The sequence below is a fragment of the Jaculus jaculus genome, chromosome 15, assembly GCF_020740685.1.
Source record: "Jaculus jaculus isolate mJacJac1 chromosome 15, mJacJac1.mat.Y.cur, whole genome shotgun sequence".
Taxonomy (NCBI): domain Eukaryota; kingdom Metazoa; phylum Chordata; class Mammalia; order Rodentia; family Dipodidae; genus Jaculus; species Jaculus jaculus.
Genome location: NC_059116.1, coordinates 35,040,896 through 35,061,867, shown reverse-complemented (window position 1 = coordinate 35,061,867; position 20,972 = coordinate 35,040,896). Strand labels below are relative to the sequence as shown.

General features: G+C 48.6%; 1 protein-coding gene across 3 annotated transcripts; it reads left to right on the top strand.

Annotated features, from left to right (window-relative positions):
- The first annotated feature begins 13,197 nt into the window (after window positions 1-13,197).
- On the top strand, window positions 13,198-20,136 carry Slc39a3 (solute carrier family 39 member 3). Of its 3 annotated transcripts, none has more exons than XM_045135049.1 (3): window positions 13,198-13,292; window positions 14,739-15,071; window positions 18,219-20,136. In XM_045135049.1, the coding sequence occupies exons 2-3, from the start codon at window positions 14,862-14,864 to the stop codon at window positions 18,969-18,971; spliced, it is 963 nt and encodes a 320-aa protein (XP_044990984.1). In that variant the 5' UTR covers window positions 13,198-13,292; window positions 14,739-14,861; the 3' UTR covers window positions 18,972-20,136. The 3 variants fall into 3 exon arrangements, with proteins under 3 accessions (XP_044990984.1, XP_004654979.1, XP_044990985.1); XM_004654922.2 differs by having other exon boundaries at window positions 13,204-13,292; window positions 14,839-15,071; XM_045135050.1 differs by lacking the exon at window positions 13,198-13,292 and adding an exon at window positions 13,538-14,184.
- Window positions 20,137-20,972: the final 836 nt, after the last annotated feature.

The following is a 20,972-nucleotide window of genomic DNA, read 5'->3' as shown; positions in this document are numbered from 1 at the left end:
CCAATTTGAGGCTCAATTCCCTAGGACCCACATAAGCCAGATGCACAAGGTGGCACATGCATCTAGAGTTCATTTGCAATGGCTGGGGCCCTGGTGTGCCCATTCTCTCTCTGCCTCTTTGTTGCTCTCAAATAAATATTTTAAAAATTAAAAAAAAGAAAAATATGTCTGAAAATATTTTTCCAAAGAGATTCATGTCAAAGCAGGACCATTTATAAGATGGCTGAAGGAAGCAGAGGAAGAATCTTCTGGTGGTGAGGAAGAGGATGAAGATGAAAATATTGAGGTGGTGTATTCAAAGACTACCAGTGTACTGAAAGTTGAGACTGAAGTCAGGCAAGGATGATGATGTTGATATTGATGTCATTTGAAAGGATGGATGCAACGGTGTAATAATTTTTTTTCTCCATTTTCCACCAGCAGTGCAACATGTATGTGCAAAAGCTAAAATAGCTTAACATCATGCTACACTTGATACTAAAAAGGTATTACTGTGAGTGGTCTGTAATTAAGCCCAGTGAGACATCTAGGGGGTTCATCCATACATATCAGTGAACAGATATAGTTTGCTTATTTCTGGCATGTTTGTTTTGGAAAAACTAGTGATGGACACATGTGGATCACGTTTATACCATCCTACAAATACAGGTTTGATACTGAGCTCTGAATGCCTCTCATTAAGGTAATTGGCTCCTTTAACAAATGTGCCAAGGAACCTGGTGAGGAACTGGGATTGGAGCCTGCTAGGTTTGGTGGGGGCTGAGGCTACAAGGGTCTTCAGCAGAACGCAGACACAAGCTTAACTGTAAAGACCTTTTCAGTTGCTAGGAAATTAATAGTGCTTTCAAAGTTTATCTCTATTCCCTTGAAATTGGTAAATGGTAATTCATTTGTTGTACTGGGGTAGACTGATGATCAATGTCAATGTGACATCTTTCTGAGAAATAAAGACCCGAGAGTCCTGTAGACCAATGATCAATGTCACTGTGATATCTTCCTGAGAGGTAAAGACCCAAGTGTCATGTAGACCGATGATCAATGTCCCTGTGACATCTTACTGAGAAGTAAAGACCCGAGAGTCCTGTAGACTGATGATCAATGTCCCTGTGACATCTTCCTGAGAAGTAAAGACCCGAGAGTCCTGTAGACTGATGATCAATGTCACTGTGACATCTTCCTGAGAAGTAAAGACCCAAGTGTTCTGTAGACCGATGATCAATGTTAGTATGACATCTTCCTGAGAAGTAAAGATTTGAGTGTCCAGTAGACCAATGATCAATATTACTGTAATATATTCCTGAGAAGAAAATACTTGAGTGTCCTGTAGGCCAATGATCAATGTCACTGTGACATCTTCCTGAGAAGTAAACACCTGATGTCCTGTAGACTGATGATCAATGTCACTGTGACATCTTCCTGAGAAGTAAGGACCCGAGTGTCTTGTAGACCAATGATCAATGAAACTGACATCTTCCTGAGAAGTAAAGACCTGAGTGTCCTGTAGACCCATGATCAATGTCAGTGTGACATTTTCCTGAGAGGTAAAGACCTGAGTGTCATGTAGACCAATAATCAACGTCAGTGTAACATCTTCCTGAGAAGTAAAGACCCGAGTGTCCTGTAGACCGATGGTAAATGTCACTGTGATATCTTTCTGAGAAGTAAAGATTGAGTGTCCTGTAGACTGAAGATCAATGTCACTGTGATATCTTCCTGCGAAGTAAAGACCCGAGTGTCTTGTAGACCAATAATCAATGTCAGTATAACATATCCCTGCGAAGAAAATACTGGACTGTCCTGTCGACCAATGATCAATGTCAGTGTAACATCTTCCTGAGAAGAAAAGACCCAAGTGTCCTGTACACGATGATCAATGTCACTGTGACATCTTACTGAGAAGTAAAGACCCGAGCGTCATGTATACCGATGATCCATGTCACTGTGACATCTTCCTGAGAAGTAAACACCTGATGTCCTGTAGACTGATGGTCAATGTCACTGTGACATCTTTCTGAGATGTAAAGACTGAGTGTCCTGTAGACCGATGATCAATGTCACTCTGACATCTTTCTGAGAAGTAAAGACCCAAGTGTCATGTAGTCTGATGATCAATGTCAGTGTGACATCTTCCTGAGAAGTAAAGACCTGAGTGTCATGTAGACCGATAATCAATGTCACTGTGACATCTTCCTGAGAAATAAAGATCTGAGTGTCCTGTAGACCAATGATCAATGTCACCTTAGCATATTCCTGAGAAGAAAATACCTGAGTATCCGGTAAGCCAATGATCAATGTCACTGTGACATCTTCCTGAGAAGTAAAGACCTGAGTGTCCTGTAGACCGATGATCAATGTTAGTGTGACATCTTCCTGAGAAGTAAAGACCTGAGTGTCTTGTAGACCAATGATTAATGTCACTGTGACATCTTTCTGAGAAGGAAAGACCCAAGTGTCCTGTAGACCAATGATCAATGTCACTGTGACATCTTTCTGAGAAGTAAAGACCCAAGTGTCCCATAGACTGATGATTAATGTCAGTGTGACATCTTCCTGTGATGTAAAGACCTTACTGTGCTATAGAACATTAATCAATGTCACTGTAACATCTTCCTGAGAAGTAAATGACCCGGGTGTCCTGTAGAGTTATGATAAATGTTAGTGTAACATCTATCTGAGAAGTGAAGAACTGAGTGTCGTGTAATTTTTTTTCTTCCATATTTTTATTAACAACTTCCATGATTATAAAAAATACCCCATGGTAATACCCTCCCCCACTTTCCCCTTTGAAACTCCATTCTCCTTCATACCCCCTCTCCATCTCAATGAGTCTCTCTTTTAATTTTGATGTCATGATCTTTTCCTCCTCTTATGATGGTCTTGTGCAGGTAGTGTCAGGCACTGTGAGGCCATGGATATCCAGGCCATTTTGTGTCTGGAGGGAGCATGTTGTATGGAGTCCTAGCCTTCTTTTGGCTCTTAACATTCTTTCTGCCACCTCTTCCGCATTAGACCCTGAGCCTTGGAAGGTGTGATAGAGGTATTGCAGTACTGAGCACTGCAGTCATTTCTTTCCATCACTATCATACCTTCTGAGTCGTCCCAAAGTGACCTGTAATCTTACAAGCAAGGTTTGAAACTTGAATTGTAGTTTTTCAGTTTGTATGCATTTGCCCCAGATTGTAGTCTTTGGAGTCATGTGCATTGCATGTTGGATGAGCCAGAGAATTTATTACATTAACAATAGGTATTTTATGTGCGTGTAGTGGTTGCTTTGTGCTGAGAGAAAAGCTTTGAGGTGTAATTAAATAGTAAACTATGATTTTATTTGGGAGAATCAGGAAAAGGTGCATGTAATCTCTAAAACAGCACAGTTTTACAGCTTTCACCCTTAATTTATAATTTCAAGTTGTTTGTACATACTGTACCTTGTGTTTGGTGTTTTCTCCCTCATCTCTTGATATTATGGTTGATTCTTTGATGCCTTTTACCTCCAGACACATAGCTTGTGCTTTTAATTTTAGTTGTTGTCTTACCAAGATCATTGTTACTATGTTTCAAATTTGATTCCCTTCCTTCATTGTCTTAGTTAAGGAGAAAGTTAAATTTTTTTTTTACAAAAAAAAAAAAAAAAAAGAAAAAAATCCCAAGAGAGAAGCCGGGTGTGCTGGTACACTCGGGAGGCAGAAGGAACGCAGTGAGTTTGAGGCTGCCCTAGACTACATAGTGAATTCCAGGTCAGCCTGAGCTAAAGTGAGACCCTACCTCATAAAACTAAAACAAACAAACAAAAATATCCCAAGAGAGAGATGAACAGTGGGTAGGGAGAGCCAGGTATGGTAGCTCATGCCTGTCATCCTAACACTCAGGAGGTTGATGCAGGAAGATCAGGAGTTCCAGACCAGCCGGGGCTACATGGCAAGAGCCTGTCTCAGAAAGGAGGGAGTGGGGAGAAACAACTTATCCCCATAGCCAGGAATTCTACATGTGGCCTTACAAGAAGGATATCTTAAATAATCACTGTCCCATCCTTTGATTTCCCGTCAGGGCTGCAATTAAACATGTTCTAATACAAGTTGTGACTGAAGACCAGTGGAGGTTTAAACCCTGAGGTCTTAGCCACCCTCGGTTATGGAATCACGTAGGCTGCCACAAGAAGATGGAGTGATGCCTGAGGACGTGGGGCTGTCACAACTAGGGAAGACGCTGGCATGGCATGGGTGGAGGCTAGGGACTCTGATCCGCACCCTGCAGGGTCGAGGATGATCTGATCCCATGTCCACCAGTCCCTGCAATGTTGCCAGCACATTGATATTCCCAAGTATGTTGACACCCACATAAACAACATCCAATACCTCTAGAAAGGCTCTACATGAAGGAAAATAATCCATCCCTTGTAGTCGACAGCCTCGGGTTGCTGCGATGAACTTCCAAACCAGGCACAAGTTAAGGGAGAAAGGGATTTATTGAAGCTTCCAGGTAGAGGGTAAGTTCTATAATGGCAGAAGAAGCTGGCTCACTTTCACAGGTCTATGCAGAGACAGCAAAGCAGTTGCACACTCAGGAACTCCAGGCAAAGCTCAAGCATTTTGCATATCTTTAGACTGGAATTCCCCAAACACACCTTAGGGCTGGACCCTAGGATCTGCCCACAGTGACCCCTCCTCCAGCCAGGCGAGTGGACATCCATTCAAACTACCACACTGCAAAACGAATTCAAGGTAAGCCAGGTGTGGTGGCATACACCTTTAATCCCGGTACTTGGGAGGCAGAGGTAGGAGGGTCGCCGTGAGTTTGAGGCCAGCCTGGGCTGAAGTGAGACCCTACCTCAAATGAACCAAAAAGAAAAGAAAAATAGGAAGCCTGCTAAGTGCGGCGGCACACACTTTTAATCCCAGCACTAGGGAAGCAGAGTTTAGAGGATCACCATGAATTTGAGGCTGCCCAATATTGGGTTGGAGAGATGGCCCAGTGGCTAAGGCGCTTGCCTGCAAAGCTTAACGACCCAGGTTCAATTCCTCAGTGCAGAGGCTAACGGCCCTGGTGTGCCCATTCTCTTGCTGTCTCACTCTCTCCCCTTGCAAATAAATAAAAAGAAAAGAAAACCCAGAATTGGGTGCGGGGAGATGTCCAGTGGTGGAAGCATTCACTGTGCAGGCATGTGGGCCTGAGTCTGCACCCATGTAAAAGCCTATTGTGCTTCACACCCCGGATCCACGGGGCTCGCTGATCAGCCAGTTTAAATGAAAAACGGAGAGCTCCGGGTTCAGAGAGAGACTGTCTCAGGGACATAAGCGAAAAAATAAGATGACCATGTCCTCCAACCTCCACACATGTAGGCACGGTGCACAAAGTGCACGTGCTTGCACCACGCACTCATCAAAAAGAAAGGGGCTGGAGAGTTGGCTTAGCCGTTAAGGCACTTGCCTGCAAAGCCAAAGGACCTCGGTTCGATTCCCCTGAACCCATGTAAGCAGTGTCTGGAGGCCCTGGCGTGAACCCCCCACACCGCTTCTTTCTCAGAAATAAATAAAAACTAAACACTATTTAAAAAAAGTTAAAAAAGAAAGAAAGAAAGAGAAAATAAAAGACCCTGGGCGTGGTGGCGCACGCCTTTAATTCCAGCATTCAGGAGGCTGAGGTAGGAGGATCGCCGGCATGAGACTATGCAGTGAATTCCAGGTCAGCCTGGGCTAGAGTGAGACCCTACCTCTAAAAACAAAACAAAAAGACTCAAGTTATGTGGGCCTCCTGGCCCCACGCTTCATCTTACAGCACCTTGAGACCCAGCCAGGGAAGGTGACAAGCTGGGGCGATTCTGCACTCGGCCAGCAGGGGGCGCACCTACAACAGCTCAGAACCAGGGTCTCCAGACCTAGCAATGTCCAGTGCCCACTGGGGTCTGGGCTCTTTGAGGAGTTTCTCCTTTCAGTCTACAGGAAACGCGCTGTTAGCCTGGGGTGCCTTGGGTGGTGTAAAGGTCCCCATGGGGTCCTTATGCATAAATAGACCTGCATCCCTTCCCCAGGGAGCTAGGGTTGTCATGGGAACCCCAAGTCCACTTGTGCGGGTGGCTGTTCCCACGTCTGTGAGCTCTGCTGGGATGGAGGGATTCCTCCAATTCCTCCGCCTCCTTCCAACTGCTCCCTTGGCCTTTTCAGGTCCAAACTATGGCTGGAGTTGGGTGTGGTGGTGCAGGCGGCTCATCCTAGCTCTGGGAAGGCAGAGGCAGGAGGATCACAAGTGTGAAGCCAGCTGGAGCTCCAGCACGACCGTCCCCAAGACAATCAGCTGAAAGGGAGGACTGATTACAGCTGTGAACCGCAATACCCAGCTAGCTCCCTTCTCCTTCCATCTCTTCTCCCTTTCTTTCTGTCCTCGTTTCCTCCTCCTCTCTTTCTCTCTGTTTTATTTATTTATTTCAGAGAGAGAGAGGGGGAGAGAAAGAGGCAGACAGAGAGAGAGAGTGTGTGAGTATGGGTATGCCAGGGATTCTTGCCACTGTAGATGAACTCCAGATACATGCACCACTTTGTGCATCTGGAGATTCAAACTCGTTTATTTCTTTATTTACTAGAGACAGAGAGAAAGAGGCAGACCGAGAGAGAGAGAGAGAGAATGGGTGTGCTAGGGTATCCTACCACTGCATATGAACTCCAGACACATGCACCACTTTGTGCAGCTGGCTTTACATGGGTAATCAAACGCAGGCCAGCAGGTTTTATAAGCAAGTGCCTTTAACCTCTGAGCCATCTCTTCTGCCCTCTGTCTTTTTCACCTTTTTAAAAATATTCTTATTTTTATTTTTGGTTTTACAAGGTAGTCCATGCTGACCTGGAATTTACTATGTAGTCTCGGGATGGCCTTGAACTCATGGTGATCCTCCTACCTTTGCCTCCCAAGTGCTGGGATTAAAGGTATGCATCACCACACTCAGCTTTCTTTTATTTTTTTATTTTAATTTAATTTTATTTATTTGAAAGAGAAATAAAGAATGGGTGTGTCCAAATCTCTGGCACTGCAAAATATATGCCAGTTGCATGCACATCCTTGTGCATCTTTCTTATATGGATACTGGGGAATCAAACCTGGGTACTTAGGCTTTGCAGACAAGCACCTTAGCAATTAAGCCATTTCTCCAGCCCTCTCTTATTTTGATGTCATCATCTTTTCCTCTTATTATGAGGGTCTTATGTAGGTAGTATTAGGTACTGACAGGTCATGGATCTCAAGACCAAATTGTGTCTAGAAGATTGCATTGTAAGCAGTCCTACCCTTCCTTTGGCTCTAACATTCTTTCCCTCACCTCTTCCACAATGGATCCTGAGCCTTGGAAGGTATGATAGAGATATTTCAGTGCTAAACACTCCTCTGTCACTTCTTCTCAGCACTATGGTGCTTTTTGAGTCATCCCAGTGGTCACCGCCATCTGAAAAGAAGCATATATGGGCATAGCCAGGCATGATGGCTCACACCTTTAATCCCAGTACTTGGGAGGCAGAGGTAGGAAGATCACCATGAGTTCAAGGCCACCCTGAGACTACAGAGTGAATTGTAGGTCAGTGTTGAAGTCAGGTTCGCATTGCTGGTAGAAATCACCCAACCAAGAGCAACTTGTGGGAAACAAAAGGTTTATTTTGGCTTACAGGCTCGAGGGGAAGCTCCATGATGGCAGGGGAAAATGATGGCATGAACAGAGGGTGGACATCACCCCCTGGCCCACATAAGGTGCACCACAGGAACAGGAGAGTGTGCCAAACACTAGCAAGGAGGAGCTGGCCATAACACCCATAAGCCTGCCCCCAATAATACAGTCCCTCCATCCAAATTTCCATCAGCTGGGAACCTAGTATTCAGAACACCTAAGTTTATGGGGGACACCTGAATCAAACCACCATAGTCAGCCTGGGCTACAGCGAGATTCTACCTTGAAAAATAAAGTAGAAAAGGATGTTTCCTTTAAAAAACTATTGAAACCCTACCTCAAAAAACCAATACATGTATATGGCTATAAGCATTAAGAAAAGTGCTTACATGGCAGTTTGGTGTGCATAGTATATGCATTTAGTCAGACAACAGCAGGTATTGCACCCCTACGGCTCATGACCTCCCCTGTCATAGGTTTTTGACCAGCCCAATTATAGAGTGGTTGGTTTCCCCATAACAGATATACCACTATTGCACACATACAAGTCTAAACATTTGTAGTCAGGATCCACATATGAGATTGCTTCCTCTAAAATAATTATTTATTTATTTGGTGGAGAGAGATAGAGAGGCAGATAGAAAATGGGAATACCAGGGCCTCTAGCCACTGCAAATGAACTCCAGACATATATGTCACCACCTTGTGCATCTGGCTTATGTGGGTACTGGAGAATTGAACCCAGGTCCTTAGATTTTGCAGGCAAGCACCTTAAGTACTAAGCCATTTCTCCAGACCTTCTTTTCTTTATTTATTTGAGAGACAGAAAGAGGCAAAGAGAAGGAGAGAAAGAATGGGCACACCAGGGCCTCCAGCCACTGGAAATGAACGCCAGACACATGCTCCACCTTGTGCATCTGGCTTACATGGGTCCTGGGGAATGGAATCTGGGTCCTTTGGCTTTGCAGGCAAGCACCTTAACCACTAAGCAACCTCTTCAGCACCTCTTTCTTTCTTTCTTTTTCTTTTTCTTTTCTTCTTTCTTTTTTGTTTTTTGTTTTTTTTGAGGTAGGGTTTCACTCTAGCCCAGGCTGAACTGGAATTCATTATGGAGTCTCAGAGTGGCCTCAAACTCACAGCCATCCTCCTACCTCTGCCTCCCAAGTGCTGGGATTAAAGGTGTGTGCACCATGCCCAGCTCCTCTGTCTTTATTTTGAGGCGGTGTCTCACTGTAGCCCAGGGTGAGGTGGAACTCACTGTAGCTCAGCCTGGCCTCAAACCATGGTGTTCCTCCTACCTCAGCTCCTCACCACTAAGCCCAGAAAGGAAATTTCATGTGCTGGCAATGTTGAAGGATGGTCCATATGGGGAGAAACATGGGAAAATAAATGTCAGCATACCCACCCTGTGACTGGGTAATGCCACTGGTGAGCATCTACAAGGAGAGGAGACAAATGCCACTCATGGCACATTGTCAACTCTTTGTGATTACAATAAACACCCCAAACAGTCAGCTTACACAGAAGAGAGGTTAGGCAGGTATGATGGCATAGGCCTGCCATCCAAGCACTCGGGAGGCTCAATCAAGAGGATGGAGGGTTCCAGGTCAGCCTGGGAAACTTAGGAAGATCTTGATTCAAAAAATAAAAAGATAAGGCCAGATGTGGTGACATTTTCCTTTAATCCCAACACTCAGGAGGTGGAGGTAGGAGGATTGTCATGAGTTCAAGGCCATACTGAGCCTACACAGTGAATTCTAAGTCAGCCTGGGCTAGAACAAAACCTTGAAAAGCCAAAAAGAGGGGGGCTGGAGAGATTGATCAGTGGTTAAGGCCCTTGTCTGCAAAACCTAACCACTCGAGTTTGACCCCTACTCCAGTACTTACATAAAGCCAGATGTACAAGGTGGCATATGCGTCTGGAGTTTGTTTGCAGTGGCTAGGGGCTCTATCACACCCATTTTCTCTATCTCTCCCTGCTCACAAATAAATAAAAATATTTAAAGCCAGGTGTGGTGGTGCACACCTTTAATCCCAGCACATGGGAGGTTGAGGCTACGAGGACCACTAAATTCAAGGCCAGCCTGGGACTACAGACTAAATTCCAGGTCAGCCTAGGATAGAGTGATGTCCTACCTTGAAAACAATCAACCAAAAAAAGAATAAACTAGTGAATTCCTGGATGTGTGACTCACTTGGGTGAGCACTTGACTCTCATCCATGGTCACCATCACCATATAAACCAGTCATGGTGGTACACACCTGTCATCCCAGCACTCAGGAGGTAGAAGCAGGATATGGTAGTTTGAATCAGATTCCCTCCCCACTTTCCCCTCCTAAAAAATTCCTGTTTTGGATACTTGGTTCCCAGATGAGGGCATTTGGGAGGTGGAGCTGTGATGAGGAGGTGTGTTGTTGGGGGTGGGCTTAGGGGTGTTCAGAGCCTACTTGAGCCCTGGCTGTTTGTGTTCTCTCTCCACTGTGGATGTGTGATTAAGTAAGCCACCTTGCTCTGCCATGATGAAGCTTCTTCCCCTAGAAGGTGTAAGCCTGAAATAAACCCTGTCCTCCCACAAGCTGCTTCTGGCAGGGTGCTTTCCCCAGCAATGAAAAGGTAGCTGCAACAGAAATTGGTACCAGTGGAGTGGTATGATTGCTCCTAGAAACATGACTGTGGCTTTTGGCATTTTGGAACTGATTTGTGGGGGGAATGTGGAAGGATTTGAAACATTGGCCCAAAAGATGCTGTGTGGTTCTGCAAGCACACTGATGGACCATTCTGGCCAGAGTGTTAAAGGCTAAATGTATGAATAATTCCGGACTGTAAGGTTTGCTTTATGAGGGGAAGAAAGAACTTTGTCTGGACTAGGTTAGAAGCAGTTTATGTGATTGCTTTCTGCCTGTGTTCTGAGAACCCAAGCAGGGTTGAGTTTAGAAGAAATGGACTGGTTTGAGCAGCAGGGTAGGGCACAGAAAGAGTTGAAAGACAGATGGAGACAATGGCTCAGTTAAACAGCAATCATTTGAGAGATGACTACCATTGAGACAGGGCCAGTTGCTCTGCATTGGGACAGTAGGAAGCATGCTGGCTCTTTTGAAAGTAAAGTCTGAATGCTAAAGAAGTGTCCTGCTCTTCCAAGTCAGCTTTAGTCCCTTTGGAATAACAAATTTGGTAGCTCACTTGGTACTATGGGAGCATAAAACATCAGGAAATAAAGGGTCATTGGATGTGCAACATGGTTGGTTTCTTGGAAATGACCACAGGAAATGTGAGACAGGGTTACTGAAGTCCATGCATGAAGACCCATGAGGAGGAACTGTGGGTTTTAGTGGAGATCCCAGGAATTTGGAGATGCCAGGACTGTGAGATTGCTGCCAAGGAGAGATGCTGACCCAGGATGGAATATTCCCCAGGCTCTGAGCAGCACAGCTGGAGGGCAGAACTAGACCCCCAGAGACATTATCACTAATCACAGATGGCAGAATTGGGAGGTACAGGATTTGATGCAGTTTGCCTTGTTGGTTTTAGACCTTGCATTGGTTCAATTTTTCCTTGCAAAAACATCTTTCACAGTGTGAATGTTTACTCTGTGCCATTATGTGTTTTTGGTTTTATAGATCACAGCTAAGAGACCTTAGACTGTGGGAATGTTTGAACAGTACTGGGATTGAAAAAACTATGAGAACATTTTCTCTTTCAAGGTAGGGTCCTGCTCTAGTTCAGGCTGACCTGAAATTCACTCTGTAGTCTCAGACTGGCCTTGAACTCACAACAGTCCTCCTACTTATACCTTCAAAGTGGTAGGATTAAAGGCATGAGCCACCACATCTGGCACTATTATAATTTTGTTTTGTATTATTTACTTACCATGCTTGGCTTTGTTTTGTTTTATTTGGTTTGAGACAGGGTCTTGTTCTGTAGCCCAGGCTAACCTGGAGCTCATGATCCTTCTGCCTCAGCTCACATGCAAGAAAATATTCTTTAATTTTTTTCATCTGTACTGAACATGTACAGGTATTTTGCTCATCATTATTCTATAGATACACCATGTTATTTTTTTTTTCAAGGTAGGGTCTTGTAGCCCAAGCTGACCTTGAATACACTATGTAGTCTCAGGTTGGCCTTGAACTCACAGTGATACTTCTACCTCTGTCTCCTCAGTGCTGTGATTAAAGGTGTGCACCACCACATCTATCCTGTAAGAACTCTTTACCAAGCATCTACCTTGTATTAGGTGTCCTAAATGGTCTGGAGATGATTTATAGTATGTGAGTGCTGGACATGACACACCCTACAATTCCTGCACTTGGGAAGCTGAAGCAAGATTTCAAATTCCAGGCCAGACATTAGCTCAAATAAATTAAATTAAATTAAAATTAAATAGGGCTGGCTTAGCAGTTAAGGCACTTGTCTGTGAAGCCTAAGGACCCATGTTCAAATCCCCAGTACCCACGTAAAGCCAGATGAAAGAATAAGTTCAAGAATTCTATTGCAGGGGTTAAAGTACTTGTTTGTAAAGCCTGACAGATTGAATTCAGTTCCCCAATACCCACATGGGAACTCCAGGGAACACCTGGAGTTTGTTTGCCATGGTGGGAGGCCCTGGTGTGCCCATTCTCTCTCTCTCTCACTCTAGCAAATGAAATATTTAAGAAATAAAATTAAAAATAAATAAAGTATACTGGAGGGAGTCAATAACTCCTATGCAAATGCTATGTCATTTGACATAGGGGAGTTGTGTGTCTGCAATGTTTGACATCCAGTATCCCCCATGGTTACTGAGAAATGAAGTCACCGTGGCCACTATTTTGTGCAATAGAATTCTTTTATTTGTTTGCTTGCTTTAGAGCAGAGAAAGGAGAGAGAGAGAGAGAGAGAGAGAGAGAGAGAGAGAGAGAGAGAGAGAGAGAGGGAGGGAGGGAGGGAGGGAGGGAGGATGAACATGAATATGTCAGAGCCTCTTGCTACTGCCAACGAGCTCCAGACATATGCCCCACTTTGTGCATTTAGCTTTACCTGGGTACTGGGGAATCGAACCCTATCTGCCAGATTTTGCAAACAATCACTGAGCTTTCTCTCAAGCCCCTGTAATAGAATTCTTTTTTTTTTTTCTTTTTGTAATAGAATTCTTGAACTTATTCCTTCTATCCACAGATACTTATTGAAGCCGTGTATTTGCTGCTTAAGCTATCAGGAAGGGCATCGTAGGGGATGCTGCTTTGGAAAGATCTACTCCATGGAGGGAGTCTCAGCCCACCGAGCCTCCGTGTCAGTGGGATTCAGCACCTCGCGCCCCTGGACAGCTCTAGTGGGCCAAATCCTGCCGGAACCATTCTTTGTCGGTCTGAGTTTCCTGTGGGAGCCATTTTTTCCCCCCCCCTCGCTGCATCCTCCGCTCCGCGGGAGGAAACTACTTTCCGGAGCCGGTGGGAGAGGTGGAGTCGCAGCCTGAGTGGCAGCTTACGTAGCCAATGGGGTAGGTGATTCGTCGAGGGCCGCGGAGGGGGAGCCAGTAGCCGTGGGCGTGGGCGGGCGGCGGGCAGCGGCGCGCTGAGCCGGGGGCTCGCTTGCCGCCGCTGTGGGGTCGGGAGCCGCTGGGCGGTTGGCAGCGATCGGCGCGGGCAGGAGGACGTGCGGGACGGGGCGGAGGTACGTGACGAGCCGGGGCTGGGCCTGCGGCGGCGGGATGCAACCGAGGGGCCCGTGGGTTCGCGGAGGCCTAGCTGCCGAGTGCGGCTGCGTGGTACACACAGCAGGCGCTCAATAAATGCGGAATGAATGAACAGCCCGGTCTCCTCTGCAACACGGCCCGACCAGTTCTCGTTAGAGAACACCCAGACCGGCCTCACCCTGCGCCACCCACTGGGCCGTCCACACAACCCAGCGGGTATTTATTGAGCGCCTACTGTATGCCTTTGTGCCTTCAAGCTACAGAGTTCACAGTGTGAGGGGAGAAGCGACTTCAAACGACTTATTTTTACTTTGTGTTTGAGACAGGCTCTCACCTGAGCCCTGGCTGACCTGAAACTTACAGCCGGCCTCCTACTACAGCCTCCTGAGTGCTGAGAACAAAGGTGCCAGCCACTGTGTCCTGCCTGGCCCTTTTTTTTTGTTGTTTGTTCGTTTGCTTGTTTTCCTCATATTATTTTTGGACAAGGTCTCACTAGTTGCAAAGACTGGCCTCATGCTCATGGGAATCCTACTGCCTCAGCTTCCCAAGCGCTGGGATGATGGGTGTACCCCAGGACAGCTATAAGTAAATATGGTGCCTTTGGTACACAAAACACAAAAGTAGTGAAAAATAACTTCCAGGATTGAGGGTGTGAAGTGCCGAATAAAGTGAGAAGAGCCGAGGGCTTACTACAAAAAATACCATAGGGTAGGGGGAGGCAGAGAAGCAACTGGGTTGTCTGCTGATGACACCAACATTGTGAGGTGCCAGGACATTGAGTCATGTGAGGAAGGCCCCCCATGCCTCAGCTGGTCAGTCGGTGCCCCCAGCCGTGGGTGGCCGAGCCTCTGTTCAGCACCAGGCCCTGTGGTGGGTAATGGGATGTGGTTTAGAATGGGAGGGGGCAGCTGGGGGGGTCCTTTGTGGGTTTGTTCTCTGGAGGCAGCGAGCCAAAAGACAGGTGAGACACATGCTTGGGAAAATGAGAGGAGTGATTGCGGGAGGGAGAGAGAGCAGTCGGCGCAAAGGCCCGAGGACGGGAGTGAGCTGTGGGCTGGGGTGAGGCAGAGCCAGGCATGGGCAGAAGTCTTGTCCTTGGGGATTTTGGGTTCTGGGTCAGGGTGGTGGGGAGCCGAGGACCATCTAGACCCCCAAAGAATGTTGTAGCTGCTAAAGGTGTGCTTGTGCAACGTAACATGGAAGTCATTAGGTGACTACTGCCAAGTTCCCGACATCAGGAAGCCACAGGCTGGGGAGAGAGCTCATCAGTTAGAGGTGCTTACTTGGCACCAGGAGGCCAGACCTTACCTGGTGTTTTAAGTTTGCTTGTGGCCAGTGGCATGTGTGAGCCCTGGGGTAGAATAGTTTCCACTGTGACAGACCCAAGGCTGCTTCGCTAACGTGGCTGTCCCTGGTGTCCACAGTTAACCACATCCAGCCATGAGCCCCCAGCCGTGTAGCCGAGCCCGGTAGTGCTCACTCGTGGCCCGTGTTGCATCTACATATGGTTCTGCCCTGCCGTAGTTGGGGCAGCTCAAGTGGCCACCATGACGAGGCTGCTGGTGGCCAAGATTCTCTGCATGGTGGGCGTGTTCTTCTTCATGCTGCTGGGCTCTCTGCTCCCGGTCAAGGTCATCCACACGGACTTTGAGAAAGCCCACCGCTCCAGAAAGATTCTGTCCCTCTGCAACACCTTCGGTGGCGGCGTCTTTCTGGCCACGTGCTTCAACGCATTGCTGCCAGCTGTGAGGGACAAGGTAAGGTCTCCCTGGCAGTGGCCGTGGCCTGTGGGCAGGGATTGGTTTTGTGATGGGAAAGAAAGTAAAATGTGGTGTGACCTTGTGTCTGTCAGTTGGGTTGTCCTCTCTGTGTCTTACCTCGTAACCAGAAAGTTTAAGCTAGACTTAGGGTAGAACCAGACTGGTGAACCCAACAGACCCTGGATGTCTAGACAGACCAGTTTCCCACTGAGACGCACACGCTGTGGCCTGGAGTGAACATGGCTGCCTTCAAATGCTTGTGTCTGTCAGCTCTCGCTGTGTTATAAATCCCAACACCAGCATTTCTGGTGTGTGTGTGAGTGTATGCATGATTGCGCACGTGTCAGCACATGTGTGCGCACTGCATGCATGTGGAGGTCAGAGATTGATGTTAGCATCTTCCATGATCACTCTGTACTTTTAAAAAAATATTTTAGTTTTGTTTATTTATTTGAGAGAGAGAGATACAGAAATAGGCAGGGAGAGAGAGAGAGAATGGGCACACCAGGGCCTTCAGCCACTGCAAATGAACTCCAGATGCGTGTGCCCCCTTGTGCAGCTGGCTTAAGTGGGTCCTGAGGAGTCGAACCTGGGTCCTTTGGCTTTGCAGGCAAGCGCCTTAACTGCTAAGCCATCTCTCCAGCCCCACTTTTTTTTTTTTTTTTTTTAAAGGTTTAGAGAGACTTTATGAGATCAGGAGAAGGAAATACAGAGCGTTCCCGCCACCATGTGGAAGGATGGAGGAGTAGAGCTCCTACTTTCATTTATTTTGAAGGGTTTTTTTTGAGGTAGGGTGTCCCAGGCTGACTTGGAATTTACTATGTAGTTCCAGGCTGGCCTTGAACTCACAAAGATACCCCTATCTCTGCCTCTGAGTGTTGGGATTAAAGGCATACACCACCACATGCAGCCTCAGGGATCCTTTGTCTCCACCTCCTGAGTGCTGGGATTACAGGGGGTGGGGGGGGCACCATACCTGTGCAGCATTTACGTGGGTGCTGGGGCTCCGAACTCAGGTCTCAGGCTTGTGCAGCAAATGCTGTTCACTGAGCATGTCTGGCTCCAGCTAACAGTATCCTGATGCAGCACTCATGGTCTCGGCGAGTGGGGGTCTAGGCATGGCTCAGAGGGTCCTCCATGTCAGAGCCAGCCACGGTTACATGAGATCTGTCTCATGGGGAGGTGCTCAGCAGGTAAAGTGCTTGCCTAAAGCTAAGAGGACCTGGGTTTGAACCTCAGAAACTAGGTAACATCCAGGCATGGTGTCTCAAGCCTGCAGCCCCAGTGTTTTGGGGGGGGGTGAAGACAGGAGGATCCTTGAGGCTCACTGGCCAGCCAATCTGGTCTTACTTAATCAGTGAGCTCCAGGCCAGTAAGAGACCTTGCCTTAAAGGAGGTTCATGGTGGCATCAGAGGTTAGCCTCCGACCTCCGCATGCACATGCACATGCACACAGTCACACACATACACATACATGCACACTCACATGCACATATACTCATATACATGCATATGCCTAAACATGTTCACACATGTGAAAAAAAAAACAAAACACGGTGCCTTTGCTGAGGTCTTTCATCCTGGCCAGCCCCAGTCCCTTCGTCTACTTCAACTGAGCTCACAGGAACTTCTTTACATGGACCAGCTTGTGGCTCTCATCTGACCTGCCTCCAGCGTATGTCACCAGAAGATGGCCAATGTCGAGACCCTAGCAGAGGGACCTGGGCTTGGGCTGGGAGGGAGCAGGGGAGGCAGCTTCCAAAGTGGTTGGTTGTTCCTCACGGACCCAGAGAGACAGCTGCCTGGCCCACGGGGCACCAGAAAGGGGGCCTGTCCAGAGTGCACTAGTCCATGAAAGGTAGGGACAAGAGAGGGTGAGGGACCCAGGTCATGGCCTTCACTGGACTCAGGTGCCATCAACTTAGGTGTCCAAAGGTCTTAGAGCGGGCAGTAACAGCGTCCAAGGCACATCTGATAGGCTCAGTGTAACATGCCTGCAGTCCACAAGTCCCCCACGGAGGAGGTGACCCCAGGAAGCTATGCAGAGGTAGGGCTCTGGGTGGGCCACACCAGGATCTGGGAGGAAGCTGACAGTGGTGGTGCATGCCTGTCATCCTGCATGAGTTCAAGGTCAACCTCAGCTTTGTAGTAAGTTTAGAGGCCAGACAGGGCCTCTGGTTTAGGTGCAGTCCTGGAATTGGCGTGATTTTTTTTTTTTTCAACTAAATCTGGGTAAATTCTGATTTTCTTTTTTTTCTTTTTTAGTTTTAGAGAGACAGAGACAGACAGAGGGAGAAAAAGAGAGAGAATTGGCACTTCAGGGCCTGAACCATTACAATCAAACTCCAGATGTTTGCAACCACCTAGTGGGCATGTATGACCTTGCGCTTGCTTCACCTTTGTGCATCTGGTTTATGTGGGATCTGGAGAGTCGAACATAGGTTCTTAGGCTTCACAGGCAAGCCTTAACTGCTAAGCCATCTCTTAAACCCTGCTTTTCTTTTTAAAAATAAGACAATTTTAGCCAGGCATGGTGGCACACATCTTTAGTCACCATGCCCAGATTAAAGCAAGGGTCTCATTCTAGCCCAGGCTAACCTGGATCTCACTCTGTAGCCTAGCTGGCCTCGAAAACACAGTGATCATCTGCCTTTGCCTTCTAACCGCTCTTCTAACTGCTCTTCTAACACACCTTTAATCCTAGTACTTAGAAGCCAGAGGTTAGAGGATAGCCATGAGTTTGAGATCAGCCTGGGCTAGAGCAAGTTCCTACCTTGAAAAAACAAAACAAAACAAAACAAAAAAAAGACTTTTGCAGTGCTGGGAATGAACCCAGGGCCTCACTCACACTAGGCAGACATTCCTCACTGAGCCACACCTTGGCCTCCCTTTTTGTGCCCTCTGGTGTAAATGGCCCTTCTTGTTGTTTAAGGCATGGTCACACACCGTCCCCCTTTCCAAAAAGTTGGCAGGCTGGCCTTGAACTCACTCTGTAGCCCAGGGTAGGCTATAACTTCCAGTCCTCCTGCCTCGGCTTTCTGAGTGCTGGGATGACAGATGTGCACTACCACGTTGAGCTTTGGAGTGGCCCCTTGGCTGGGTGGTGAGGCCCCTCTGATGGCCCGTGCCTGTGTGTCCCCACAGCTGCAGCAGGTGCTGAGTCTGGGGCACATCTCCACCGACTACCCGCTGGCTGAGACACTCATGCTGCTGGGTTTCTTCATCACAGTCTTCGTGGAGCAGCTGGTGCTGACCTTCCGCAAGGAGAAGCCATCCTTCATCGACCTGGACACCTTCAATGCGGGCTCGGATGCAGGCAGTGACTCCGAGTATGAGAGCCCCTTTGTGGGCGTGGGCATGGGCGGTGCACGGGGGCACAGCCTGTACCCTGAGCCTATCACGCACACCCACAGCGCGGGTCTGCGGCTGCAGGAGCTGGCTCGCCCGGGCCCCCTGCGCCTGCTCAGCCTGGTCTTTGCGCTGTCTGCCCACTCTGTGTTTGAGGGCCTGGCTCTGGGCCTGCAGGAGGAGGGCGAACGTGTGGTCAGCCTGTTTGTGGGGGTAGCTGTCCATGAGACACTGGTGGCTGTGGCCCTGGGCATCAGCATGGCCAGAAGCGCCATGCCACTGAGGGACGCAGCTAAGCTGGCTGTCACCGTAAGTGCCATGATCCCGCTGGGCATCGGGCTGGGCCTGGGCATCGAGAGCGCCCGGGGAGTGCCCAGCAGTGTGGCCTCAGTACTGCTGCAGGGATTGGCTGGTGGCACCTTTCTTTTTGTCACCTTCCTAGAGATCCTGGCCAAGGAGTTGGAGGACAAGAGTGACCGGCTACTCAAGGTCCTCTTCCTGGTGCTGGGCTATGCAGTGCTAGCCGGCATGGTCTTCCTCAAGTGGTGAGCCGGCCAGCCCGTGCCCACATTATTCTCGTCGCCAGAAACCTGGAGCCCCGCTAGACCCAGGCTGGGTCCTGCCTCCCTGTGAGCTGTGGCCTGCATACAAGAGCCACCCTGACCAGACTGCACCCCATGCTCTACCCACACTTCGGGGTGCTCGATGCTATTTTACAAAATTCTTGAAATTCTTTACCAAAGCCATGTGACCATGTTGCCCCAGGAGGTGGGGCTGGGTGCAGACCCTTCCTGCCGTTCTGCACCCCCTGAGCACAGACAAGGATGGAAGCCCCCTGTCTCATTGCCAAGACCCTGCCCAGAACTGAGTCTCAGGGTTCACAAGGGGCTTGTATGGTCACAGCGCAGCTCTGTGACAGTTTCCAAAAGGTCCCCTCTTGTGGATTTTCTATTCCCCAGATAGGGAAGGGACTTCATCCTCTTGCCCTCCTGCCGTGGGAGGTTATATCTTCAGGAGACCAGCCAGAATCAACTTGCCTCAGCCCTCAGGAGCACCCCTCTGTCCCTCCTGCTATGGCACACTAAATGGCTCCGTAGAAGGTGGGAGCTGGGAGGCGGCACGGTCTCAGCCTGCCCATGCCTGGGTCTCCAGAGGATGTGGGTGGCAGCCACACCTCAACACAAGGAAACCTCACCCCAAGGGTTCAGGCAGCAGGCAGCCCAGTGGGCCAGGCTCCTAGCAACTGCGGTGGCCTGTTGTTACGGCAACCCCAGCAGCCACAGCAGCATCTTGGGACAGTTTGGGTGAACCGTGCTCTGGCGCTCCTGCAGCCCGGAGACTCTCAGGACTCACGCTGGCTTCCTTCCCATGACTTGCTGCGGCCCTTGGACTCTGGGCCTTGGACCTGTTTGCTGGGGTCTCCTGGATCTACATTCCAGAACTCTTGCGCCTCAGCCCCCTCAACACTGTCCACATGGTGGGACATTAAACTCCCTGACAAGGACAGGCCCTCCTCTGCCTGGGGATGTCACTCTGGTCCTGACCCGTGAGGACTTGTCCAAGGGACAGCCTGTCTTCTCCAGCCAGCCAACTCCCCCCCCCCCCCTCTCTCTCTCTCTGTCTCTCTCAGGCTGCAAGGCATCCGGAGAAATGGCTTTGGGTATCCCACCAGGGCTGTGCCCCAGCTGTTGTAAATAAATGAGTTCTAACCCCACCTCCAAGCATCCAGGGTGTGTGTCAGGGATCCCTCAGTTCCCTCAGCACACTGCTGCTGGTGGAAGCCTCAGAGCCAGTTACCTTCAACTTCTGTCAGTGTCCTTTCCTGCAGCCCTGTGCATGTCACATGTAAGGGCATTGCCTTCATGTCCTAAGTTTAATGTCCCCCTTCCCACTTCACCCTACCAGGGGCCCACCTTCCCTTAGTCCCAGGTGGGCAGAGCCACCATGTCCCTCACAGAGGACACACCCAGCAGCTGACAGAGTTGTGGCTTAAGAGACAATGACTAGGCCAGAGTAGAAAGTTCATTGTCCCCTGTCCCCCATCCCACTTGGGAACTCCTATGGAGAGAGCAGATCCTGGAGATCCCAGCAACCCTGCTGACCTGCCACCATGCTGTCTTGTCTTCTTCCCCACAGAGGGGCCCTCAAGAGCATGTTGTTACTCCAGGTTGCCCCTCTTGGTGTGGAGAGACTTCCCAGGCAGGACCTACCTTCTCTACAGGGCTCTCAAGCCTGTGCTCCTTAGGTCTTCTGGCCAAGACAGGTGTCAGGGAGACAGGGTGGGTTTTCGAACCAAGCCTACCAAATGTTGCCCTACACCCCAGGCCACCAAGACCCTGTTGCTGGCCACCCCTCATGTCTGCTGGGGCCAGGGTCAGCCTCAGGCTCTGTGAACTGCAAGGATCAGAGGTCACCTAAAGCCACAAGTGACAAGTCTATCTTGGGCTTGTAGCCTCCCTGTCTGTGACAGGGAATCGTATTGACATATTGGAATCAACAGAAGTGTGGCTATCCTGCCCACATGACCCAGTCGGAGACACCAGATCTACT

Coding starts and splice junctions, on each gene's coding strand:
- Slc39a3 (XM_045135049.1), top strand. CDS start 14,862: ATGACGAGGCTGCTGGTGGCCAAGATTCTCTGCATGGTGGGCGTGTTC. Junction 15,072..18,218: donor TGCCAGCTGTGAGGGACAAG/GTAAGGTCTCCC, acceptor GTGTCCCCACAG/CTGCAGCAGGTGCTGAGTCT.